This window comes from Lutzomyia longipalpis, chromosome 4 (assembly GCF_024334085.1).
Source record: "Lutzomyia longipalpis isolate SR_M1_2022 chromosome 4, ASM2433408v1".
Classification (NCBI taxonomy): Eukaryota; Metazoa; Arthropoda; class Insecta; order Diptera; family Psychodidae; genus Lutzomyia; species Lutzomyia longipalpis.
Genome location: NC_074710.1, coordinates 11,428,265 through 11,452,013, shown reverse-complemented (window position 1 = coordinate 11,452,013; position 23,749 = coordinate 11,428,265). Strand labels below are relative to the sequence as shown.

The 23,749-nt window shown below is 33.5% G+C and overlaps 2 protein-coding genes across 7 annotated transcripts in view; one reads left to right on the top strand and one right to left on the bottom strand.

The window, feature by feature from the left end:
* The window catches only part of LOC129796308 (heterogeneous nuclear ribonucleoprotein L), a 155,803-nt gene that overhangs the window by 89,407 nt on the left and 42,647 nt on the right, over positions 1 to 23,749 (top strand). The window lies entirely within an intron of this gene.
* On the bottom strand, positions 8,453 to 16,319 carry LOC129796319 (G2/mitotic-specific cyclin-B-like). Its single transcript, XM_055838137.1, has one exon. It carries the CDS (start codon positions 13,784 to 13,786, stop codon positions 12,770 to 12,772), a length of 1,017 nt encoding a protein of 338 aa, XP_055694112.1. The 5' UTR covers positions 13,787 to 16,319; the 3' UTR covers positions 8,453 to 12,769.

Here is a 23,749-nt window from a genome sequence, read left to right as displayed (position 1 = left end):
CTGGCATTTAGCATTTTTCTTGCTTGACCATCGCATAATGTACGTGATACTTTTGCAATATTATTGAATGAAAATGTATTTTTTTTTTCATTTTGTGAGAATTTATAATCTCTCAAAAATGTGATTGATTGGTAAAAGCGGTAAAAGCTTTATAGAACAAACTTTTTCAAATTCCCCACATTTGGGGTGAAGTTCAATTTGTTATGTATTACATCACTGTGGAGGTGGAAAAAATGGAGGACGGATGTATTCTCACGTGTTCGATATATAGAAAATTTTTATTGCCCATATTGTGTCACCCAAAAATATTTTCCACGAATCGTATATTTTTTTTGGAATCGATGGGAAAATCACAAAGTCAGTAAAACTGTTCCATGTCGAAAAAATAGGTTTATCGACCTACTTTTTTGGGGTTTCAAATAGTGTGAGAATTGCTTTTTCTACCCCAACCCCCCCCCCCCTCCATGAGAATAACTAAAAACGAAGGGCTGAAAGATGGTTATAAAATATCATGTGATTGTGATATGATAACTTTGGCGTGATATAGAGAAATAAAACTAAAAGTCATCCTTGTTCCTTCGTCCTCACTGAGCCCCGCATGTGTTTTTCCCTTTTGTACACGTGGGGCGAGGGGTGGCTTTTTATATATACATATATGTGCACACATTCAACAAAAGGAAGTTCAATTTGCCACCCTTTTTTGCCACACTACCACCACGACCACCCCTGTGCCTTTTAACTTCACACAATATAGTGAAAATCGCAATAAAAGCTCTTTCGCATATATATATATATATACTTTTTTTGTACTCATTCTATGCTCAAACTTCTACTTGGCAGTGATCGCATTTCCATTTAATGCAAACAATTTCCTTCTTGAATTCTTTGCCGGTTGCCTCCCCGTGGAATTTTTGCCGACAAACACATTTTTTCGGTGATTTTTCCGCAAAGGAGAACAAGACGATATTGAGGGGGGCAGAAATATCGGATGAATGCTTGTCACGTTTTCGTGTTTTTTAGGGGGTAGATGACAGAAGAAGGAATTACAATAATATTAAGCCTTTTAGTAGGAATTGTGGAAAAATAGTTGGGGGGCACTCAAAGTGATGGACATTGACAACGGGGCTTTCTTTTTGACTAATGGGGATGGTTTTTCGCGTGTTGTTGAGGAATTTTTCCTCCCAAGTTTAGTGAAGAAGACGAACTTTTCATACCCATACCACCATGAAACCCTTTAACACTCCCAAATGCACACTGAATGTGATGGAAGAAATGTTGAGAAGATTCCATTCAAGGTGAAAATATTGAGTGTGCGGTGATAAAACCACCCCCATCTCATCTTTTAGCTATATATACATCTTCCAAAGACTGCCAGTGTGGAAAATGATTTTCTCTGCATTGCAAGATCCCCAAAAGCATCTTTGTTTCACTTTTCACAGAATTTCTATGTGAAATTTTCCATCGTATTTTCTGTATTTTCCCTCGAACAATTATTCATGGACAAAAAAGAAATACAACCCCTTGAAAAGTTTTCACATCACAACCCTCTCGAAACATCATTTCCCACTTTCTCCATGCTTTTTCTTTTAGCTTTGATTTTTTTGTTATATATTACTTCACTTTTTTGTTGAACAAGAAGGAGGGAGGATTTGAAAGACACGGAGGAATTTTTCAATTTGACACCACGAATGGGTTATCAAATTGACTAAATGGTGGAAATTGCAAAAATTTTTCCCATCAAACTCTCGCCCCTCACATGAGCTGAGAAAAATGGGTGTACTGTACATGGTGGTTTTTTCTCATCCATTTTCTTTGTGCGAAAAAAAACTTTACGATGAAGTTTTCTTTTGCGCGCACGAAACTACTTATGGGGGGTCGTAAAACAAACGATTTACAGCCAATTGAAAAGTCTTTCCCTTTTAAATTGCTATGCTAAGTGTCTATCTTGGGAGGGGCAGTGGGAAATACATGGGGGAAACCCTGAAAAAAAAACTGGGAAAAATATAATTTTTGGGTGTGGGAAATGGGAAGCAATAAAAAAGAGCACACACAAAACAGATTCGCCGAAAGAGCAACAAGAAATTCCATTTTCATTCGCACAATTGTTCTTCAAATAAATTCACCAAACTAATTGATTTCAATAAACAACCCCCTTTCTTGTAAATGAGGAGAGCCGCTCATGAAAAGTCCATTTACACGCCCATCCCATTGGCATTGCTTTTTACGCACGTAGTACTTAATTGTATGATTTCAATGTCCATAAACATGGAACAATGAAAAAATTCTACGGGATCGCATAACCTATATATACAGCTTGATTTTAATGATTTCAATACAAAAGCTTTTGTCGAGGATGTTGGAATTATTCCGTAAGATTTTTCCAGAATTTTCATTCAAAATTCAACACAATATATTCAAATAAAGGAGTTTATTCATTCTGAAGCCTTTGAAAAATTCCTTCGAATAAAAAATATCGCAGAAAAGCATTAATTATTACAGGAAAACGTTGAAAGTTTTTTTTTTTTCAATGGTATTTCCTAAGCAAAAGAATTCCCAAAAAATGCGTAAACCACGCCTCTATTCACATATTATTACATGAAGCATAAGCATCATGGCTCCATATTGTGATAAATTTCACAAGAAAGGTTTTGTGATAAAAAATCATTTTTGTAAAGCGTATTTTTCATGAAAAGTCCCTCCTTACGGAAAAATTGAATTCAATGAAGCTCATATAAAAATTCCTATATCAATTCCTTCTCAATTGAGCATTAAAGCATATGTTCCATGTACAAAAATACAGAAAATAGGCGTAAGGAGTTGAAAAATCTCTTTGTAGCTACTCTCAAAATGAATAAACTCTCATCTAATATTCTACATAAGTCTGCAGAATTGGTTTTACAATTTATAACAAAGCTTATGCTGTGAAAAAAAATTCAATCATGATGGAGTTTATTTATTTCTGTATGCAACCAACCTTGTAGAGAATGAAATAATAAAAAGAAATCGCCAATGAGGTTTTTTTATATGAATTTTCTGGAAAATGTTGACAAAAATTTAGTCAAAAATGCAATGCAATGATGTCACCAGTACGTGTTGTGTCACCTTCAATAGGTACATGAAGTATTTGCGTTGATGTTTCATTGACAGTTTTTGACAAAGAAATTTTATGGTTCATAGATAAAAAAAATTGTAAACTCATTTGACTGGAATTTCCTGATTAGCCAAATATAATAGTCCTTAATTGACTTATGAATATTCAATTACAAAATAGTTAGCAAAGCATTAATAAACGTTATTATCCTAAATTACATTTACACAGATTAAATAATTTATTGGTCAGTAAATTAGCTTAATTTCTGAATAAACATCAGCAAGAATTTGTTTTTGTATTAAATGACGAGGTAAATTGTCGCTTCGCTCCAATTTTCCTCGCCCCGCTTCGCAGGGTTTTATTGCGCTTCGCGCAAATCTTAAAGAGGAAAAAAGTTGTGATGGTTCAAATTTTTATTTGTATATAGTCCCATATTGTGATGTATCACCGGGATATTAAACCCAATAAAATTCAAATTCAAATTCAAATGGGACACTTATCAAACCCAAAAGAAATATAAATATTGTACATATGTATATCAGTACAATGATGGTCCAGCAGAAAAGGGAATGTACTGGTAAGTTTCACTTACGGGCTGTGATTCTTCCTTCAGATGACAGTCCAAGTGTGGTGAAAATTGAGGTGGATAAATTTTTAGGAAGGGCCTTCTCACGCAACGAATCACAGCCAACGCGCATGAGTAAGCCTTTCCCCAGAATTTACACGCGTTGGCTGTGATTCGATGCGTGAGAAAGCCCTTCCTAAAAATTTATCCACCTCAATTTTCACCACACTTGGACTGTCATCTGAAGGAAGAATCACAGCCCGTAAGTGAAACTTACCAGTACATTCCCTTTTCTGCTGGACCATCATTGTACTGATATACATATGTACAATATTTATATTTTTATATATTTTTATATGTTTATATATTTTTTATGTATATATATTTTTATATGTTTATATATTTTTTATGTATATATATTTTTTATGTTTATATATTTTTTATGTATATAAAAGGCGCCCCGCTTCGCGGGGCGCCTAATAGTTTGTTTAAAAATTATGTGAATAGGTGAAAGTAATTGTTGACGTAACAAAATGGCAGAAGGCGGCCATTTTGAATTTTGAAATTAGAAAAATCTGATAGGTTATGCCCACTATACCTGATGAAACTTTAATCGAAAAGCCTCTATGAAGTACCGTTAAGCCGATATAAGGCAATATTACAACAATCGGTACATATGGAAACCTGTTTTGGTCTATATCTCAGAAACCGCGACATAAATTTTTTTTATTTTTTTTTTTGGTTAAAAGGTGTGTCTATCACCTACAACATACTAAAATTTAATCGAAATCTATCGTCCAGTTTTTGAGATATTAATCGAAAACTGGTCGAAAACTCATCGAAAATTTTGTTTTTGATTGTAGGCCCTCTAGCGGTAACTTTTGAAACTTCCTATGTATAGATAATTGTAGACCTTTTTGAGATCTTTCATTCAAAACCGGTTTGGTTAAAATCGGTAAACCGGTTTAGGAGTTATGGCCGACTTTCGATAAAAGTCTATATTTGCTAAACCGCTTGTCCGATTTTTGGAAATGAAGTATCGTTGAAAAGGTCTTAAGGGCCCCTACAACATATTAAAATTTCAGACCTCTAGCTATAATAGAGGCTGAGATATAGCAAAAACAAAATTGAAAAAAATTCAAAATGGCGGATGCAGGGGTGGGGGGCTGAATTTGATATCATAGTTGGACGACTTCCAGTCGATAATTGAACTTTGCCGTTGACCGCAAGTCTCTATCTATTACCGTTCTCTTGTAATTGAGCTCCAAACTACGGCCGGACGGCCGGACGGACGGCCGGAAAAGTTTTTCGGCGCATACGTTTTTTGGAATGTGGGGACCCTAATTCGTGCTCATACCAAGTTTGAGCCCGATCCGACGACCTTGAGTTTTTGAGTGGACACAGAAGCTGTGCTATTCTTTTCTTCGAAAGAATCACAGCTAAAATTGGCAAAGAGAAGAAATCATTTTCAAACAACATTTCTGGCGCGAAACATTTTCAGGCGTCACGGATGCATTTTTTGGCGTCACGGATACATTTTTTAGCGTCACGGATACATTTTTGGCGTCACGGATACATTTTCAGGCGTCACGAATGCATTTTTTAGCGTCACGGATACATTTTTTGGCGTCACGGATACATTTTTTGGCGTCACGGATACATTTTTTGGCGTCACGGATACATTTTTTAGCGTCACGGATACATTTTTGACGTCACGGATGCAGTTTTTTAGCGTCACGGATGCATTTTCACGGATTCATTTTTGATCGTCATTCATTTTTGATTTTCTGGAAGGAAAATTTTGCAAATTCGCGTCATAAAAATTGATCAAAAATTACCAATTTTGCCTATGATATATCATACAAAAAGTGAGAGTGGGTTAAAGAAAATGTAGAAGGGTATTCGAAAAGAGAAATAACGGTCATGCTGCGGAGAATTTTTTAGAATAAATAAAGTAGTCACGTCATATCATGTGCTGGTAGTTTTTTTTTTGCATCTTCCTTTACTTTATCAGTGTCAAAATTATTGCGAACGACGTAGCAAATTTTACAAAGAGAAAAATTTTGATGAAACATACACTTATTAATATCAAAAAAATTGCAAAGAGAAAAAGTGAATATCACACATCATTTATGGCGCCGAATTCAAAAAGTAGTCAAAAAAGCGTAATTTTTATATGGGGGCTATGAGAAGGGGAGCTCTGGGGGGAAAATGAATGTCGTTGGTAAAAACCGCCTGGTATCAGTAGTCTCTGTACCAAATTTCATCGCGATCGGACCAACGGTGTAGAAATGCATAGCTGAACAGACACCATATTTTAGTGAGACCTTTCTTTATTATATAGAAGATTTGCACCTGAACTGAAATTCTAAATTATAGCAATGGGGTAGATTCTGATAAAATCTTTTCTTTTCTCTTCTAACAACTAAAAAGTTGCTGTAAGATTTTGATAGATAGGTGTTTTTAAATCGTTCTTTCGTTCTAGAAAAGAAAAACAAAGATTTTGTTGTCCAAAAAAAAAGTTAGAAAGATCTCTGAAGAGGTCTGGAAAAGTAATTTTCCTTCCAAAATACGATTAAAGGTAGAAACAAAATATAAGATTTTTTCCGGAATACCAAAAATCATGTAACTGACGAATTGTAAGAAAAGAAAAGAAAAGGGACGTTGAGATTTTTTTTTGGAAACTCAAGGAATTTTACGAGCAATTTCGAAATAAATTTGAAACGAAAACTTTAAAATTTTCTCGCATTTTTATTTAAATTCGAAAAAAAATCTGAAAATTAAAAGATTTTGTACTTCAAGACTACATTGACCCTCATCATTTTCTTTTCCCTTAAATTGTGTAAATTATTTGAAATAGAAAGGAATGGTAGATGATAATATGACGATAAGGGATGAGAAAATTCAATTTAAGATAATTTTTCTAATGGAGCACAGTAGGGTGTATCGTTAGTGGCAATTAATAGCACCAAGATGCAAATTTATTAAGTTTTCACCGCATCCAAGTCAGAGCGGTGGAAGGTGGGTCAAAAAGATTTTCACCTTTCCCATTAGGTGCACATCTAATCAATATTTTCTACCACCTCACTGTGCGGTGCATTTCCCACGGATGCTGGGAAAGCTGTGAAAGTTTTAGCGATGGTGTACGAAGAAGTTGTGTGTGTGTGTGGGAGTACTTCCTGCAGAATGGGGTGATGATTGATGAGGAATCAGTTAGTAAAATGAAAACCTCCATCCACTCATATAAGCAAAATATAGAGAAGCTTTTGCACCTAGCGGCGTAAGCACAAGTTTATAGTAAGGTGATACCTTTCCGTCAATGATATGAAGAAACTTTGCAAAGTATCTGTGTGAACGGACATAAGTTTCAAGTGTACAGATATTGCCACATTGCAAACTCAATTGATATTCGAATTGATACTGAGATGTACATGTAAATTTTCTCCATTTCTTCCTGACTGTATTTGGAGGAAGAAAGTTTGATATGGGAGGGACTTTGTGTACCATGCACAGATCTAAATTTCTATAAACTTTCCTCCGATTATATACTATATCCACATATGCTACATAAGGTGGTATATATACCTACTTAAATATACGTTTTCTGTTCACCAAGTGATATGGGATAAACATCATTAAACTTACAAAACTCCCATTTCGATGTCTGGGTGATTTTCTCGGAAAATCCCCAAGAGATTTAAATCTCATAATCTCCATTTCCTCCCTGCATGGTGGAGATCCCGCATCCCTGAAATTGGCCTGAATCTCGAGGTATGCAACATTGTTTTCAAGCATGGTGAAAATATCTCTCTGTGTATACCAAAAACATACATATTTCGCCTCTTTCTCTTGCTCTCCGTGCTCTCCTGACCGCATTCACATGAAACGATTCAAGTGTGGGCTTTACCCTCTATATATGGAGTTTCATATAAAATACATATTGGTAAGAATTTTCTATTAGATTGCCCCCAATTTATAAAACTGGTACCATGGGTTAGTGAAATTGACGACAGAAATTACCTAAATTTATAAAAGTAAGGTGAAAAGAAGTTTTCTTTATTCTTCTCTACTTTTTTTTATCATTTATTTACTAATTTATTTACAAATAAAAATTATTTTTTAATAAAATTTTAAATCTTTTCTTGCAATTCTTGAATCAAAAGATTTTTGGTATTTTGTTCAACTTTAATGCTGCATTAATGATTTTTGATAATAGTGACGTCATTGTTTGAATTTTCAAGCAAATTGACCCATAGTTCTTCCCAGTCAATCCCAGTCATCCCAGTGAAAATGAGAAGTTTCTTTGTCGATTTCTTATTCCTCTTTTAATTATCTACGAATTGTTTTTCCTGATGGTCTAGCCCATACAGAAATGAATAAACTTCTTTTGCGACCTAAAACTGCATTAATCTTTAAGTGAAAAAAAATTAAATTAAATCATTTAAAACACCCCCATTGAGATTTCTGGCTAAATGCTCCTTTTCTATGTACATATTAGAATCATTTAAATGAGTGAAAAATTCTTTGATTTCACCACCAGATTATTAAAAAAAAAACTCAATCAAGTTGAAAGAAAATCATTAAATTAAAAATTTCAATCGTGCAACCTCAACAAGTAAAATATGCTTGCATATTTTGTTTTGACGATAAATCACATTGAGAATTTCTTTTTTATGAAAATTTTTCATCAACCAGTGAAAGCTCTTTGGGGCTTTTATTGCCACTTGAAGCTCTCCGATCTCTCTCTCCTTCACTCTGTTTTGAGTCTTGAATTAATCATTCCTCAATACGCTGGTGGTGCACCACTCTAAATACCCACTTTTGCAGAATTGCTGTGTGGATTCAATTGCACCCCCCTCCCTCACCCCTATATATATAGCACAAATGGTTGCTCTTCCAACTTTTCATATATTTACTGGAAAGGACGGTGGGATGGGAGTTAGGGGAAGGGAGAGGGGAATGGGGTGAAGAGCGTGGGTGACGGGGTGTCATGCAAATAGCAAGAAGGGAATCATTGATGATCTCTTGGCAGCATCATGTGACCGAAATTGCTTGGTAAACGATGTTTCCATCACAGTGTCGTAATTACTCTTGGCTTATGACTTTCATCGGAGCACAGTGGGCAGCCCATTAAACTGAAGCGTAAGAGGAGGTGGATGTGTGTGTGCTTTTTCTCACAATGTGGCTAAACTTTAGCTCAATTGGGGATGAAAATTGAAAAGTTTAAATTATCCTCTTGCTTCTATCGTAATCATTTTTAACCCATAGTATTCTATAAGAGATAATTTTTGCATTTAGAAAATTTTCTCCATCACATCAGGGGAAAGTTTACGTGAATTTGGGGTGGGGAAGAAAGTAAAATTAATTGACTTGGAGTGTCTGGCCAAAGTGTGTTGCACTAAAATATTCACATTCCACCTCCTTTTAGTCTTTCTCTATATAGCTGTGAGTGTCCACAATGGGCAATACGACTGTGTAATATTTTAATTATATGGGGGTAATTATGAGCAACAATGGGTAGAAGTTTTCGTGTTAGTGCTCAGAGAGAGAAAGAGAGAATTTCGGGGGGAGGGGGAGGGGAATTTTCTTCCTACTGTGCTCTTGCAATTTTGTGTGTGCTAAATTTGTTATAATAGTTCCCGGTGAATTTTGTAAGTTCTTCTTTTTGAAGTGTTGAAAATTTCTTGGCAACTTGAGTATTTCGTTTTGGGTTTCCTTCTCAAGTAAAAAAAAATATAGGGGTTAATTGTTTCGTTCATTTTTGACCCCATCCCGCCTCACTTGAAATTTCCCGAAAACACCACCCAACACTTCAGGGTACTTCTTCGCTATTCTCGATGGAATGTTTCAAAATGCATCACTCCTTGAGTGCATCAATTCCATTGAGATTACGACAAATCTCAAGAGATACTTGAGAGAACCTCAAATCATAGTACATTATACATGAGAATGTATCGATGGGTCCGAGATAAACTAATTCCAATGAATTTGTTTCACTTTCTGTACTGTTTTGAAACAATAAAAAAAATGTTTCACATCCTTGTCGAAGGATTTTCATTCCTGTGGGTAGATTCTGATCTAAAACATAGGTTTTCTTTACGATTTTTCTCTAGTTCTATGAATATGTGTAGAAACAATGGTACATACGGAAGTTTTCGTCTCTTTTTCGAAAGATTTTGACAAACAAATTCGCAAAAAAACGAAGAAAAAACAATGGAGAAACATTGTGTTTCAGATCAAATCAATTGTTTGTTCTTTTCAATTTTATTTTATTTTATTTTTTCATCACGCAAATACTCTTTATTTTCATAGAACAATATGTACAAAAAGTAGTTTAATTCTGACCCATCGTTTGCATAGTCTTGTGTTCATTCCCAAGTTCCTCTTAATTGTTTTCCGTGCTATATTTATTTTATTGTTGCATCGAAAATAGCAAATTTGCTTACACATGCATTTTCATGGATGCAGAGACTCGTGAAAATGCACAAGGGGGAATTTTTTGTTGTACTTTTCTCACTCAACATCCACGAAATGAGAAAGACTGTAAATCTGGGGGAAAATGTGGCGTCTTTGCTAATAGGTTGCGGTGCCATGGGGATATAAAGTGAACAGAAAAAAAATACGAAGAAAATGCAAACTTACAATGAAAGCAAATAGAAGGGAAAAGCAAAAGAGGAAAATTGTTCTAAAAGTAGATTTTCACATTCTAAATCATTTTCTTAAATGTCTTGTAAGGTGAAGATGGAAATTTTCATTTCCCTTTGCACAAAAGGCTTCATCATCATGTGCAATGCATTCAAAATTGCCGAGGATTTAATTATTCTGGTGGAAAGATTGTTTTATTTCCCCATATGTAGGTAATTAAATTTGTGTGATTAACTTAAAAGACAAATTTTTCCTTTAATTTTCTTCAGTAGGTAATACCTTTCTTTTCTCAAAATTGAATCTTTTAGAAAGCAAAGAAAATTTAAAGTTTCAAAAAGCTTACGCTGAGAAAATTTTATCATTATTTTGTCCTCTGTGAAGTTCTCTTCATAAGTTCTATAAAATTTATGATATTAAAGACATAGAATTGCATTTTGTTGATAATCCTTTGAGCTGCTTGAAGGAAGTTCCGTAGAAAAGACAACAGGTTTACAGAGAATCCATAAAATAAGAATAAGAATCGTCTGAAAAATTATCCAAAAAAGGATTTTCAGCAATTTAGAAAATATTGAAGTGATTTTTCCTCTTTTTAGTACATTCATGTTTTACGAATTGATTTAAATTTCATCATGTTCTTCTGCTCTAGTGAATTTCAGAAAAGCCATATGGAATAGAAAAAAAAATTAAAGAGAAAGAATTGAATATAAGGATTCAATGGAAGAGATTTCAACTTAATGATATTCTTGCAAGAAAGAGCTCTTCTTTGGAAAATTCATGTGAATAATGCAAAAGAATCCATTGCATGAAGGTGAAACTTTCCAGTTTTCAGCTATTTTTCCTACTTCAATGCACAATTTTAATTTAAAATCTATCTAGAGACGAGAAGAGTGTTCAATTCCGTTTGGGGAATAAGAAAAGGAGCTTTCTTATGGTGTGCAAACGTAGAAAAAAGCTCTCTGAATATGTTGGTGAGGAAGGAATCTCACAAAATTCCATGTGCATTGAATTAAATTGTTCATTCAAGTGCATAATAGAAACATTGAATGAGAACTTTTCCAAAATTTTCACATATTTTTGGTTTAAAACTTCCCTATTAGGCGTGCTTATACGAAAAGTTTTCCAAAATTTTTAATTAAAAATCAATATCATTTTTGTAAATTTATTTTTCATGTATTGAATTTTTTGCAATTTGTCTTCAAATTCCATTCTTTATGCAAGAAAATAAAATTCTTTTACTAAAAAAAAATAATTTTTTTTTCTACAATGCCTAGTTGTTGTTTCAAAATTTTCTAGCACAACCTGTGTGGGAATGTACAATGGAAAATTATGGTGAAGTAGTGAAGCCACACGGTGCAGATAATTTAAATAAGAACTAAAATCTCACATAGTCACAACAAGGCTTTCTTAACCGAGAAGAGAAATTGCACGAAGAAAATCTTCATGCGGAGGAGGGAATTTCTTCATCTTCCTCATACCACAAACACCTCATATTACCTAAGAAAATCTGCTTCTACCTTGTGGAATCCTTTAGGTATTTTCCTGGGGTTTTCCTCGGGGATAAATGGTATTAGTTTGCAAATTCATTTGCATTGCAAATATTTATATCACTTTTCTTCACACAATTTCCTTGCTTTTCTCTCCCACACCATTCTTTTTGCATTTTCATTTTTTTTCTTCTTCTTAAGCTTATAAAAAAATGCACATAAGACGGTGACGGGAGTAGAGTGAAAATCTCACTTCAACTTTTGAGATTTTCTCGCAAGACTTACACAATTCCGAAAGTTTCTTATCAAGTGTTATGCATTTTGTTTATTTCTTATATTGTTCTCTCCTGGCAATATTATTTATTCTCTTCCTCATGGTTATTTAGACAAGAAAATAAAGTTTAATGAAATGAAATAAATTGAGGTAGATCATTGTGGAAAGTTTGAGAAATATTCTAACATAACTTTCAAGGATTTTTCAATTAAATAAATTTAAAAAAGATTTTTTTCATTAGCACGGAATGCAAATTAATTAAAAGAGAAAATGAATCCTTAGAGAATATTTACACAGAGAGAGAAATAATTCCTCAATGAACTAAAAAAGCTCAAATTTTTTTGCCTTAAAGTACGAAAAGCTCCTGATAATGAGGGAAATTTAAATACAGGATGTCAAGAAATTAACAAAAATTTATTTTATCATCCATTTTCCAATGTTTTAAATATTTCTGGGATTCTTAAAAATATTTTATCAGATAAAAAAAAACAACTCATTGAAATAAAATTTCTTTATTTTAGAAATTTAAGCAATGAACTTTTAAAAAAAATCTTCTTAAGCCAAATTTTGTTTGGAACATTTTTATTAGTCAAATTCACTAGAGCACATAGAAAAAAAAACTTACAAAAAATAACGAAAGAAAATTGTCTTGAATAGAAGAGTAATTTCGATGGGAAAAATGCGCCTAAATTTACTGAGGTGCTTTGAATTTAGCTGTTGATGATTTTCTCAATGATGCCTTGGCTCATTTCCGGCAAAATGGATATTTCACATAATTTCCTGTGTTTGTACTTCGAAAAGACGGCCTGATAAGGTGAATCAGGTGCCTCAATGACAAGCAATGCAACATCCTTGGCAACTCTGAGGACTTCCCCTTCAGTATAGTTGGTGTAGTGTTTCAGTGTGCTTGTCCACACGCTGGTGCCATCTTCGGTTGGACGCAGGAGACGAAGGGCCAGATATATGGAGGCTGCTGCCATGAGAGATGGCCACAGGTGAACCATTGTGTACTCCAAGGAAATGAGCTCAAGGAAGTACTTTGCAGCTCCATGAATATCCTTCGTGGCATTGGCTGCTTTGCTGAAGCGTCGCAGGAAGTGAATGGGCTGTGGACGACTGAGATTGAACTCCATACTCTGCAGCATACTTATCTCCATCTGCCGCACTTCACGGTCCGTGTAGGAATTGTCGGTAATGTGGACAAAATCATGGATTGATGGAGGCCTCATTTCTTCATACTTGCTGGCCAAAAGGAGGGCCGTAATCCCAACAAGCTGAAGGAGTTTGCGTGAAAGCTTCTTCCGTTGCTGGAGGTAACGATCAATTAGTCCCACACAGATGTAATACGTCTCCGGGACAAAGCGGAATTGGTAGTGAACCTTATTTATCCAATCCACAAGGATACTTCGCATACGTGGTGTGAGATCTTCATGTTTTGCCATATATTCCTTCTCAATGAGGAACTTCTTTTCCAGTTCCACGATGTAGTTGAAGATGTCTTTCACATATTCCGTCATATGGATGAGACTATCCTCATCACGGGCATCAATGTCGATCACATCATTCAGGAGATTATTTGAATGACATTCAGATGCATCAGTTTCAAATTCCTCCACTGCAGAACGTTCAATCTGACGGTTAGTCTCAGGTTGTGCCAAGGAGGCAGCTTTTTCCATGTTTGGCACCTTTCGTACTGTAAAGGGTTTTACAATTGCCACATTTGTCATACTTCCGGGTAAATTTTTACCTTTCGTGGGCTTTCCAATTGTTCTGCTAATTTTTCCTGGAAATTCTTCCTTCTTCCAGAATGTATTCACACGTGGTTTGACATTCTTTAAGTAAGAAGGAAGTTTTCTGCAAAAGAACCCCCAAAAAAGGAAACATTCAATCCTCTTACCAAAAACATTTTGAAATCTTGAGCTTTGTTTGCCTTCAAAACTCACCTCTGAGTCTCTTCTGGGGAAGTTGATGATGACTTAGGGACTCTATTGCTCAATTCCCTAAGAACAGCGCATCTGGTCGGCCCAGGAGATACTTCAGGCTAAGAAAGGAGAGAAAAATTATTGCTAACTTCCGGTGGAAAGCTTTTCAGAATGCTTCTAATTCTCTGTTTTACCTTTAATTTTGAATAATTTTCCCCAATGTTTTAGCAAATATTCCGTAGAAAAATTAATAACTTACCTCATTTACCTTTCTTAAGTGATTCTTTGTGGCCATAATTCACGTGTTAAAATGTAGGAAATCCGAGAAAATTGAAGAGAATGGAAAGGAAATAAAATAAATGACGATGATTAGTTGATTTACAAGTCTTTAATTTAAAAAAAAAAAAAAGAAACCAAAAAATAAAAGAATAAAATGCAAACTTTCTTTGGAATAAGAGAAATAAATTCAAGGTATCTTATGTTGTTGAAAATTAAAATGGGAAACCTTTACGCGGTTTTTCTTTACCTCAAAGTTCTCCGCATTTTCAGCTCTTTTCCCATTTGCCTGCTACTCACTCACATTATGATTAACTTTGGGGAGGATAAACATTTTGAGAAATGTTGGTGCAAATTATGTTGGTCTTTGAAGTTGAACTTTCGGGAAAGTCTTTTCATTAAATTCATTTATTATTTGCATGTAAATAATGGAATACCTAAAACCAACCCCGTAGAAATCTCAAACCGAGAGATTGTGATTAAAATTAAAACAATGGTTTGGCAGAAAGAAAATCTTAAGGTGAAAAAATTCTCATTTAATCTTCAAGTGGGTGGGGATAAGGGGAAGTGGTCCCCGTTGAGGTTTTCCCGAAATAGAGTGCAAAAAAAAATCCTCTAATGGATCAATAAGAAGAACGGAAAAATGGCCAGAAAAGGATTTTTGTAGGTATATAAAAATTTAATGATCTCTGAATTTTTTCTTTCTTTGTTCTTATTCACGTCATTTAGAAGAAAAATGAATCAATTTTCCTCTCCAATGAATTTTCAATGGAAAATTTCGTTACAAAAAAAATCCTGCGAAAGTTCATCAAGGAGGTGAAAAGTATTAAAAGAGTGGTAATGTGAGGAAAATATTTGAGGAGAAGTAATAAAAAACAGACGAAAGCTGATTATATATTGTGAAAAATGCTTCATTATCCTTTGCAAAAAAATCATAAAGCAAAGGATAGAGTTAAAGTACTTAACAGAAGTCCTTTTTTTTGTCTCTTTAACATTCTTTTCTATATTTCTGCTTGTTCTATTTTTCATAACTTACACAGCTGTATAATGAAAGAATATAATACGAGGAATATTCTAAAAATATTTGAAATATTTGATGAGCATAATCCTTGAAGAGTACATCAAGGAATATATTACGGGGTGGAGGTTTAAATGTAATTTATTCAAAAAGTTTCCCTAATTCAAATAAATAAACAATGTTTTAAGCCAATAATGCCCAAAGTCACTGCATTAAGCTTTTTTTGTGGGGATATTTTCCCAGCACGTTTATCGCATAATTTCCGCAACTAAATTCCACTGTAACGATTTATCTGGGTATGAAAATATTGCCACATGATATTTCGCAGTAATGCGCGAGGGTGGTGAATTGAAATGAAAAATGATGAAAAGACCACACAAACCCCCTAATGAAACATTTCGAGCTGCGGAGGATGGCCCATTTTGTTGGTGGAAAATAGAAAATATATAGGGCACACGGTGGCAATAAGGTGGAGCATATTGAAGGAATTTTTCCCTGAATGAGTCTACCTTGAGGGGCTTATCTTTTACCTTTTCATTACACATTCTACATCTTTCTTGCATTTCCTCTCCCCCAGCTATTATTTACAAAATATAACCTACATCACCTTATCTGAAGGATATCTCTTCCTTGCAATTGTGTGATGATGGAAAAAAAATCTTTTCAGTCCAGATGGGAAAGTGAAGGGAATTTTGAGTAAAGAAAAAAAAGAAGCAGCAAAATGATCAGACGATTGCCAGCATAAATATAAATATTTAAAATTTCAATTTCCATTTGCTTTACCCCGCATGAGGACACAAAACATATTCCCAAGCTCATCGTGAAATTATTCCGAGAATTTCCAGCTTTTAATGCCTATGGGGGGAGGTGTTATAGGAGGTGGTATCGTGTGGTTTACAATAATCAAATATTGAATAATGAATCCCCCAAGTGATATAATTTTAATTGGATTATGCTGCAAAGTTCATTTTTCCCTACTTTTATTACACAGCATAGTCTAGTATTGAGTCCTCACGTTTAGTTATTTTTTTTAAATTATTTTTTATATCTTCATTTTCAATCTGTAATAATGGAAATGAATTTTTGGGCAACCTGTGATTTTAGTACACTCCAGAATTATCTGAACTGTGATTTTACGGAATGATAAAGACCAATGATGATGATCAGGAAATTACACAAAATTCATTTTGTTTAGAGAAAAATATTGGAAGTAGCTATGTGAAAAGGAGGTTATTCATTTTAAGGTTACTAATAAAAAACAAAATAAACTAAAAAAATCTCTAGAGGCTTAAAAAAGTATAAAAGGAAAGATTAACAAAGTTTGTTAATTTGGTAAGATTTACGAAAAACATGCCGTAACCACGCCCTCATTGTAACTAATTTTTTCATTTAAATACATAAAGCATATGCGTCAGTGCTTCAATTGTTGATTTATTAGCTTTTTTTTGGTTTTCTTCGGCTATAAAAGATCATCAAATAAAGCACTGACGCATATGTTGGGGTATTTGAAGGGGAAATCACTTACAATAGGGGCGTGACTTTAACAGTAGGTATATATTAGTTGGTATACCACAATCGTGGCATACCAAGTATTGTAATCGTCGGAAAAACCGACCTCCTCAGATCGGGCTCAAACTTGGTATGAGCACGTTTTAGACATCCCACATTTCGAAAATGGTGGTGGAAAATTTTTGATCCGGCCGGCCGGCCTGCCGGCCGGCCTGCCGTTGGTCCCCATTTTGCCTTATAACTTGAGATGGGTAACAGATAGAGACTTTCGGTTTGAAGTTTTCTATAGAAATGTGGGTGTAAATTTTCATTTTTTCGCATTTTCAAAATCCAAGATGGCCGCCATCCGCCATTTTGGAATACTGTCCACCAGTTCCCTTATAGGTAGAGGTCTGAAATTTTTAGTATGTTATAGAGCTAAATGAGACGTTTTCATCAACAATTCATACTTGAAAATCGGTCAAGCCGTTTAGCAAATATGGCGACCTAAAGCAAAAAGTGTTTTTTCGATATAACTTGAGAACGGCTTGACCGATTTTGACGATCTTGGTATCAAATGAAAGGTTTCAAGAAGCCCTACAACTATCTAGAACATTTCAAGTTCCAAAAATGGCCGCAAGAGCCGCTAAAATCAAAAACAAAAATTGCCTAACTTTAAGGGGCTATATCTTCGAACATCTGTTATAGATTTCCTTTAAATTTTGATATGTTGTAGCCTGACTCAATATCTTTCACCAGTCCGAAAATAAAGAAAATCTATGTCGCCGTTTAGAAGATATGACCATTTAAAAAATTCTTGAATTTGAAAAGTTCTAAGAGCCATATCTCTTAAACGGTCTCTCCGATTTTACTCAATTTGGTATCAAATTAAAGGTTTTGCAAAACTCTACAACTTTCTAGAACATTAAAAACCTCTAGAACCTTTCCTTAAGGACAAAAAGTGCAAAAAGCTGTTTTGATCAAACAAATATTCGCAATTTTTGTTCTATATGTGACCTAGAAAATTATTGAAATTTATGTCAATTTATAGCCTATTTTAATACCTTTCCAAAACTAGTCAAGAAATTTCTGTAGATCTTATAGAACTTCAGATATGAGCATTTTTATTTTTAATATTGATGAATTTCATAAAAAAATCAACTTTGCCTACTAATTCTGCTCATAAATTAAATTACAACGCATAGACTGACCCATCCGCGTTGTGGTATACCAACTCTAATAACTGGACGCGTTATGATTGACTTTTCTTTTAGTTTATTCTGTTGAAAAAATAAATATACAAACGTTGGTATTTCCTTGAAGGATTACTAACATTTTCTTGAAGAATTAAAAAGAAAAGATCCTAATTTTGATAATGAAACCGTACAATATTTGATTTATAAATAAAATTGATAGGAGGAAAAAAATAAAAGTTTACTATACGTTCTTTTCCTTTACAATCCATTCAATTTTATTGTTCCAAGTTTTCCATTTCCATTCAATCTACTCACATTGCGATTTAGGGGTGGATTTTCTTTAGCCGCAAATAAATATCCCCTCAGACTGCTTCTTTTCATTGGGTTTCCTCCACAACTTTGGGTATCATTGTCTCTTATTTTATTGTATGATATATAAGGTTCTATAGTTCTACCTTTTTTGGGGTTATTTACAAGTTTCACAGGGAAAAAAATAAATGTGGGAAATCCTTCGTTTTCCCATGAGAATTGAAATTGGCAAATAAATAAGAAAAGCTCCCAAGGAGCACGCCGGCGACTCTAGCCATTTTGGATAACCATACAGCTATCCATATGGTGTCAACTCACGGAGTGTGCCACGACTGAAGTACAATTTCTAATATTTTGAAGAATTAAAAATATTTGGCAATTTTTTTTGATTAGTTTTAGTTAATATATGATGGAACAGATGTATTCAGAGCAAAATAATTGTAAATTAGCTAAAATTAACAAAATCAGTCGTGATCAGTCTGCTCCACGCCTCAATTTTGGTGCCAACACAGAGTCGTAGCTACGCCTGAATTTTGGTTCCAACAAAAATCGGAGTTTACGCCTTAATTTTGGTGCCAACACAAAGTCGTGGCTACGCCTAAATTTTGGTACCAACACAGAGTCGTAGCTATGCCTCAATTTTGGTACCAACACAGAGTCGTGGCTACGCGTGAATTTTGGTTCCAACAAAAATCGGAGCTTACGCATCAGTTTTGGTGCCAACACAGAGTCGTGGCTACGCGTGACTTTTGGTACCAAAAAATTTCAGAGTCTTCGGCTCACTTTTGGTTCCAAAAGAGACGCGTGGCGCGCCTCTGTTTTGGGTTCATTTTTTTTTATACCATTTCATTATTAAAAAAATGATTTATAAATTAATTTAATGTGGTGTAAAAACACTTTTTATACCTTCTTGTGTAGGATTTTTTTTCTAGAAAATTTAAGCTATGTTATGGATTTTTTTTAAAATAAAACTTAAAAAAATTTATAATTGAAAAATAAAATTTTTAACATAACCTATTTTGAGGATACATCCGGGAATGACCTCCGGAAAAAAATGTGAATGTAAACAAACAAAGTTCTTTATAAAAATTCGTGTTTTGACATAAAATATACCATATATATATTTTTAAATAAACGCCAAAGTATTATATATAGCGCTTTGTAACATATTTAGTTATCTACATGGGCTTAAAAATTTATTTAATAACCATTTCGGTGAAAAAAATAATTTTTTTGACATGTGGCTTAGATTATTTTGCAATGTGTTTCTGTACAGTACAAAGTGAGGAACTTTTGGGATTGTTTGTACCAAAGGAATATTTTTTTGTTATAAAAGTTAAAATTTTTAAATGAATTTTACAAAACAAACTGAAAGGTTTAAAAAAACAGATTTTTTTTAATCATTGCAAAATGTTTAGTAATCTCTTCATAACATGAAAAGTTTATTTTTAGCATAAGAAAAGTAAAAATGCTTTTGTACAACTGCACAAGGGTTATCGCACCTTGCCTCACAAGCGCAATAAAAAAGTAGACGATATCCCTATGTAGAAGTTATGATTCTTTTGGGGGTTAACCTTATAAGTGAAAAAAAAATTGATTATCAAAACATATAAGTAAAGTAAAAAAAACACATTGTTTTAATTAATTTATTCATCTCCAAAAATATCGACAATGTTACAAGATGAAATTTATTTATTTTATTTTTTAAACCTTATGACCTAGTTTTTTCAATTCACAAAGCATTAGCATTTCTTTGACGAAATGGTTCTATATTTTTTCAACCTTACAAAGATCCAATAATCTTTTTTTTGTTTTTGTCTTCTGATAAATTCTATTTTTTCTTATTATTCCTCTCAACTCTCTCGAAGCTGTATTTTAAAAATCTCTTAAAATATTCGTAATTAAGGTGAATCGTGTATGCTTTGTCTGCATTATTGACAATTTGGTAGAATGTGTCGAATACATTTTTTAAGCTGGAGAAATTCTGTTTTCTGTTATTCTTTGATTTAAAGAAAAAGAAGTAAAAATACAACGATCAAACATATCGTCCACTAATTTGTAGACGATCTTTTTGTACTTTCCTTCTCCTGTGGCCCCATGAATCTTGCCAAATTCTTCAATTACGTTTTCTTTGAAATCATTCTCATTTAGCTTTTCTTCAAGAGCACATAGATCTTTAGAGCTTTTGATGGGAAAGTATGTCTTTCTAACGCATTCTGTTACTTTTTTCTGCTGCTTGTTTCCAGAAGAGTCTCTCAAAAGAATAGTAGTCACATGATCCAACTTAGTTTCAATTCTAGCCTGTCCCTTTGTTAGATTTGCAATGGCCAAAATTATGTCGTTCGCGTTTTTGACACTGATTTCTTCCTTATCGCTGAAGCTAAACGCTGCAAAATGTATTAATGTTATTCATATATACATTGATTCAAACAAAATTAAATTTTTTTGATTAATAACAAGAAATAGCTTACAAGACACTGGTGAGTTTTGTGCCTTCGGAGATGTATCCGTGCTGTCAGAAGAATATTCTGCGTGTGAATCTCTTGATACCAAATTAATGCGATTGTGGTCTTCTGTGTCGCAGTCTTGAAGATTCCCATTCACACTAAACTGCGATTTCTGCGACAGTTTCGACTGTTTTGCTCTATGTTCCACTGAGTCGTGTGCTTCATCTTCCGGTGATTTTCTTTTTAGCGACTTCTTTGCCGAAACAATAGAGGTGCTAGAATTTTCTGAAACTGCTGAGGCTGCGATGTTACGTATAGACGAATCGAAGTTTTTTTGTATAAAGGATTTTTTCTGATCAGTGTGTCTCGTCAAAACATCTTCCTCATTTTCAGTTTCGACTTTGCATAGCATTTTTTCGAGATGTAGGGCTTCATCCCACGTAGTAATGCCATGTTTTTTAATCTCACAATTAAGCTTTTCCCATGTTTCCTCTGTAATTCAAAAAAAATTATAAGAATAGGAATTAAAGAAAAAAAACTTACAATTAATGTAAACTATTTTAAATGTCTTCCATAAAAATATATATGTAGGTATAATATAGAGCACTGAAAATTTATTTTTTAGAATTTACGATAAGAAATAGGTATACGAATTAGGCAATCTGAAGAAAAAAATATTCTATTGGTTTTTTGTCGTATCAATTTTTTTTATTAATTAATGTGCTATAAATTTTTTTCAAAAAAAATCATTCATACTATAAAATTTGATAAACAAATAATTCTTTCGGTATTTTTCACTTTTTGTAATGGAATTCTAAAAAAGCAACGTTTTTTTATATAATATAAAATTCCTTCTCAAAAAATTATGCGCATTTTGATACGTTTCATTCATATATTCCCTATGAGATTTACTTACCTGGAACCGCCTGTTTCCTCCTTAACTTTCTCAAATTTCTGTTATCTCGCGGCCAATAAAGATGTCCATCTTTCACCCAAATAGATGGTATGGCCACAATAGCTGGTCCATTTTTCTCAATTGTTTTAACAATAGAGTACATTTTAAATATATATATATATATATCGAAAAGTCACAATTTTTGTCAATTCGTTTGTTTATGAAATACTTTTGCACACTTGAAAAATTCACAAAAAGCACTTTTTAGGCTTATATAGAAAACTTATACTTTGATAGCCAACTTAAAAAAACACTTTGGCACGAAAGAAAAAAAAAACAGTAGTTTCGTATGACATGTATCCTTCAAACACCAGAATTGAACTAACATGAAGGAAAGCCTTTTTTCAATTTATATAGAAGTACTTGTATGCAGAAAGTAGGGTACATAATGATCAATCTGCAATAGGAAAGAATTATTCTTAAAAGGGATCAGACTACTTATGTTGCTTAATTTGGGTGAAAGAAATTATCTCTGTCTATTCACTTTGTCTGAAACATGTATTCTTGGATTTTGGGCCTGAATGTATTTCTTCTAATTAATGAATATTTTGTGAAAGAAATGTTTTAAGATTTTCTAGGAACGGTTATATGAATTAATAGTGATTACTTTTCTTTCCAAAACTAATCATTCCTTTTCCTTTAAATTGCAAGAATTTATGCTCTTAGGAGATATACATATATTTTTCACAAAATTTTTCAGGTACATATATACAGTTCAGACAGTTCGAGTTTAAATTTTATGAGTTGTTGGAATCTAGATTGTGAAAATAATTATTTAAAAATATAATTCATAAATACAATACGAAAAAAGAATCAAGGATTTGTTTGAGTCCACATCAAAAGAATTCACACTCACGACTCTCACCTCTTTCATTTAAGCTAATAAATAATGCCCAAATCTGGTGCCCGTCGAAAAGAATTATCCTACTGAGCACCCATATATTAAATTATCTTACGGAAAAACCCATCACTAAGCAAGGTTCCAAAATTCCAAAAATATAATGATTTAAAAAGTCCTACCTAAGGTCGTAAATTTATATTCTCAGAAATGGTCAGTTTGGTGATTTAATGACTGGTATTTCCAAACCCCTTAACAAACCCGATTTGCTGTTGCATGTTAGTTCTAGATGTTTGGTTTTTTTTTCAATTATGTGCCTATGTACTTTTATTTTATGGTTGCACCTGAAATATTTCAGTTGTTTTGTCTCGTTTATATCTATACAGTACCTGTTTCTAATTTTTTTCTAAGAAGGTATATGGATTAACAAAAGTGTGAAATATGACAGTTCTGCATATTTGCCTATTACAGGGAAAACTATGGTAACTACAGTGGGACCCCAGTACAATGACTACTCGGTTGAACTACTGTCGCACATTAAAAATAATGAGTATGAATAGTACATCCGAGTGGTCGTTGTACTGGGGTCCCACTGTATATAATAAGTAGATACTACATAATATATTACGAAAAAGAAACACTGTACATAAACATAGACGCTTTTTCAACATTCAGACAAAACTGTCCCTTAAAAATTGACACAGTTGTACATGATTTGTCCTCCGTATAAGACCTCTTCGAAATACGTATGAACAAAACGTTTTGGAATAGCGTCATATTAAAAAAAAAACTTAGCTAATAAAGCTTTTAAGTAAAAAATTTATTTAAAAAGAAAGTGTTCATTACAGTGTGACTATTTTTGATTACTATTACTAAGCAAAATTACAATGGACAAAAGAGAATTTAAATATTCCTCATCATTTTATTACCGTGTTGCAAAGGCTTCTAATGAATATTGTGCTCTTTCTCAACGTACACATCACATTTCTAGTGATGTAATTAATGAAATTCCATCATCTATAGATGAACATCATCTAGATAATCCTGATTCTACGTATATCGAGAATTGGATAGGTAATTGATAATTACATATACACTTTTTTACATACTGCTTCAGATTACACCGTAAAAAATATTTTTCAGACTTGATTGAAAGTGATTCTGACGATTCAGAAACTTATGAGGATGGTGAGGATGAACACAATAATGAAGATTCATTTCAAGATCAACTGGCTGGCTGG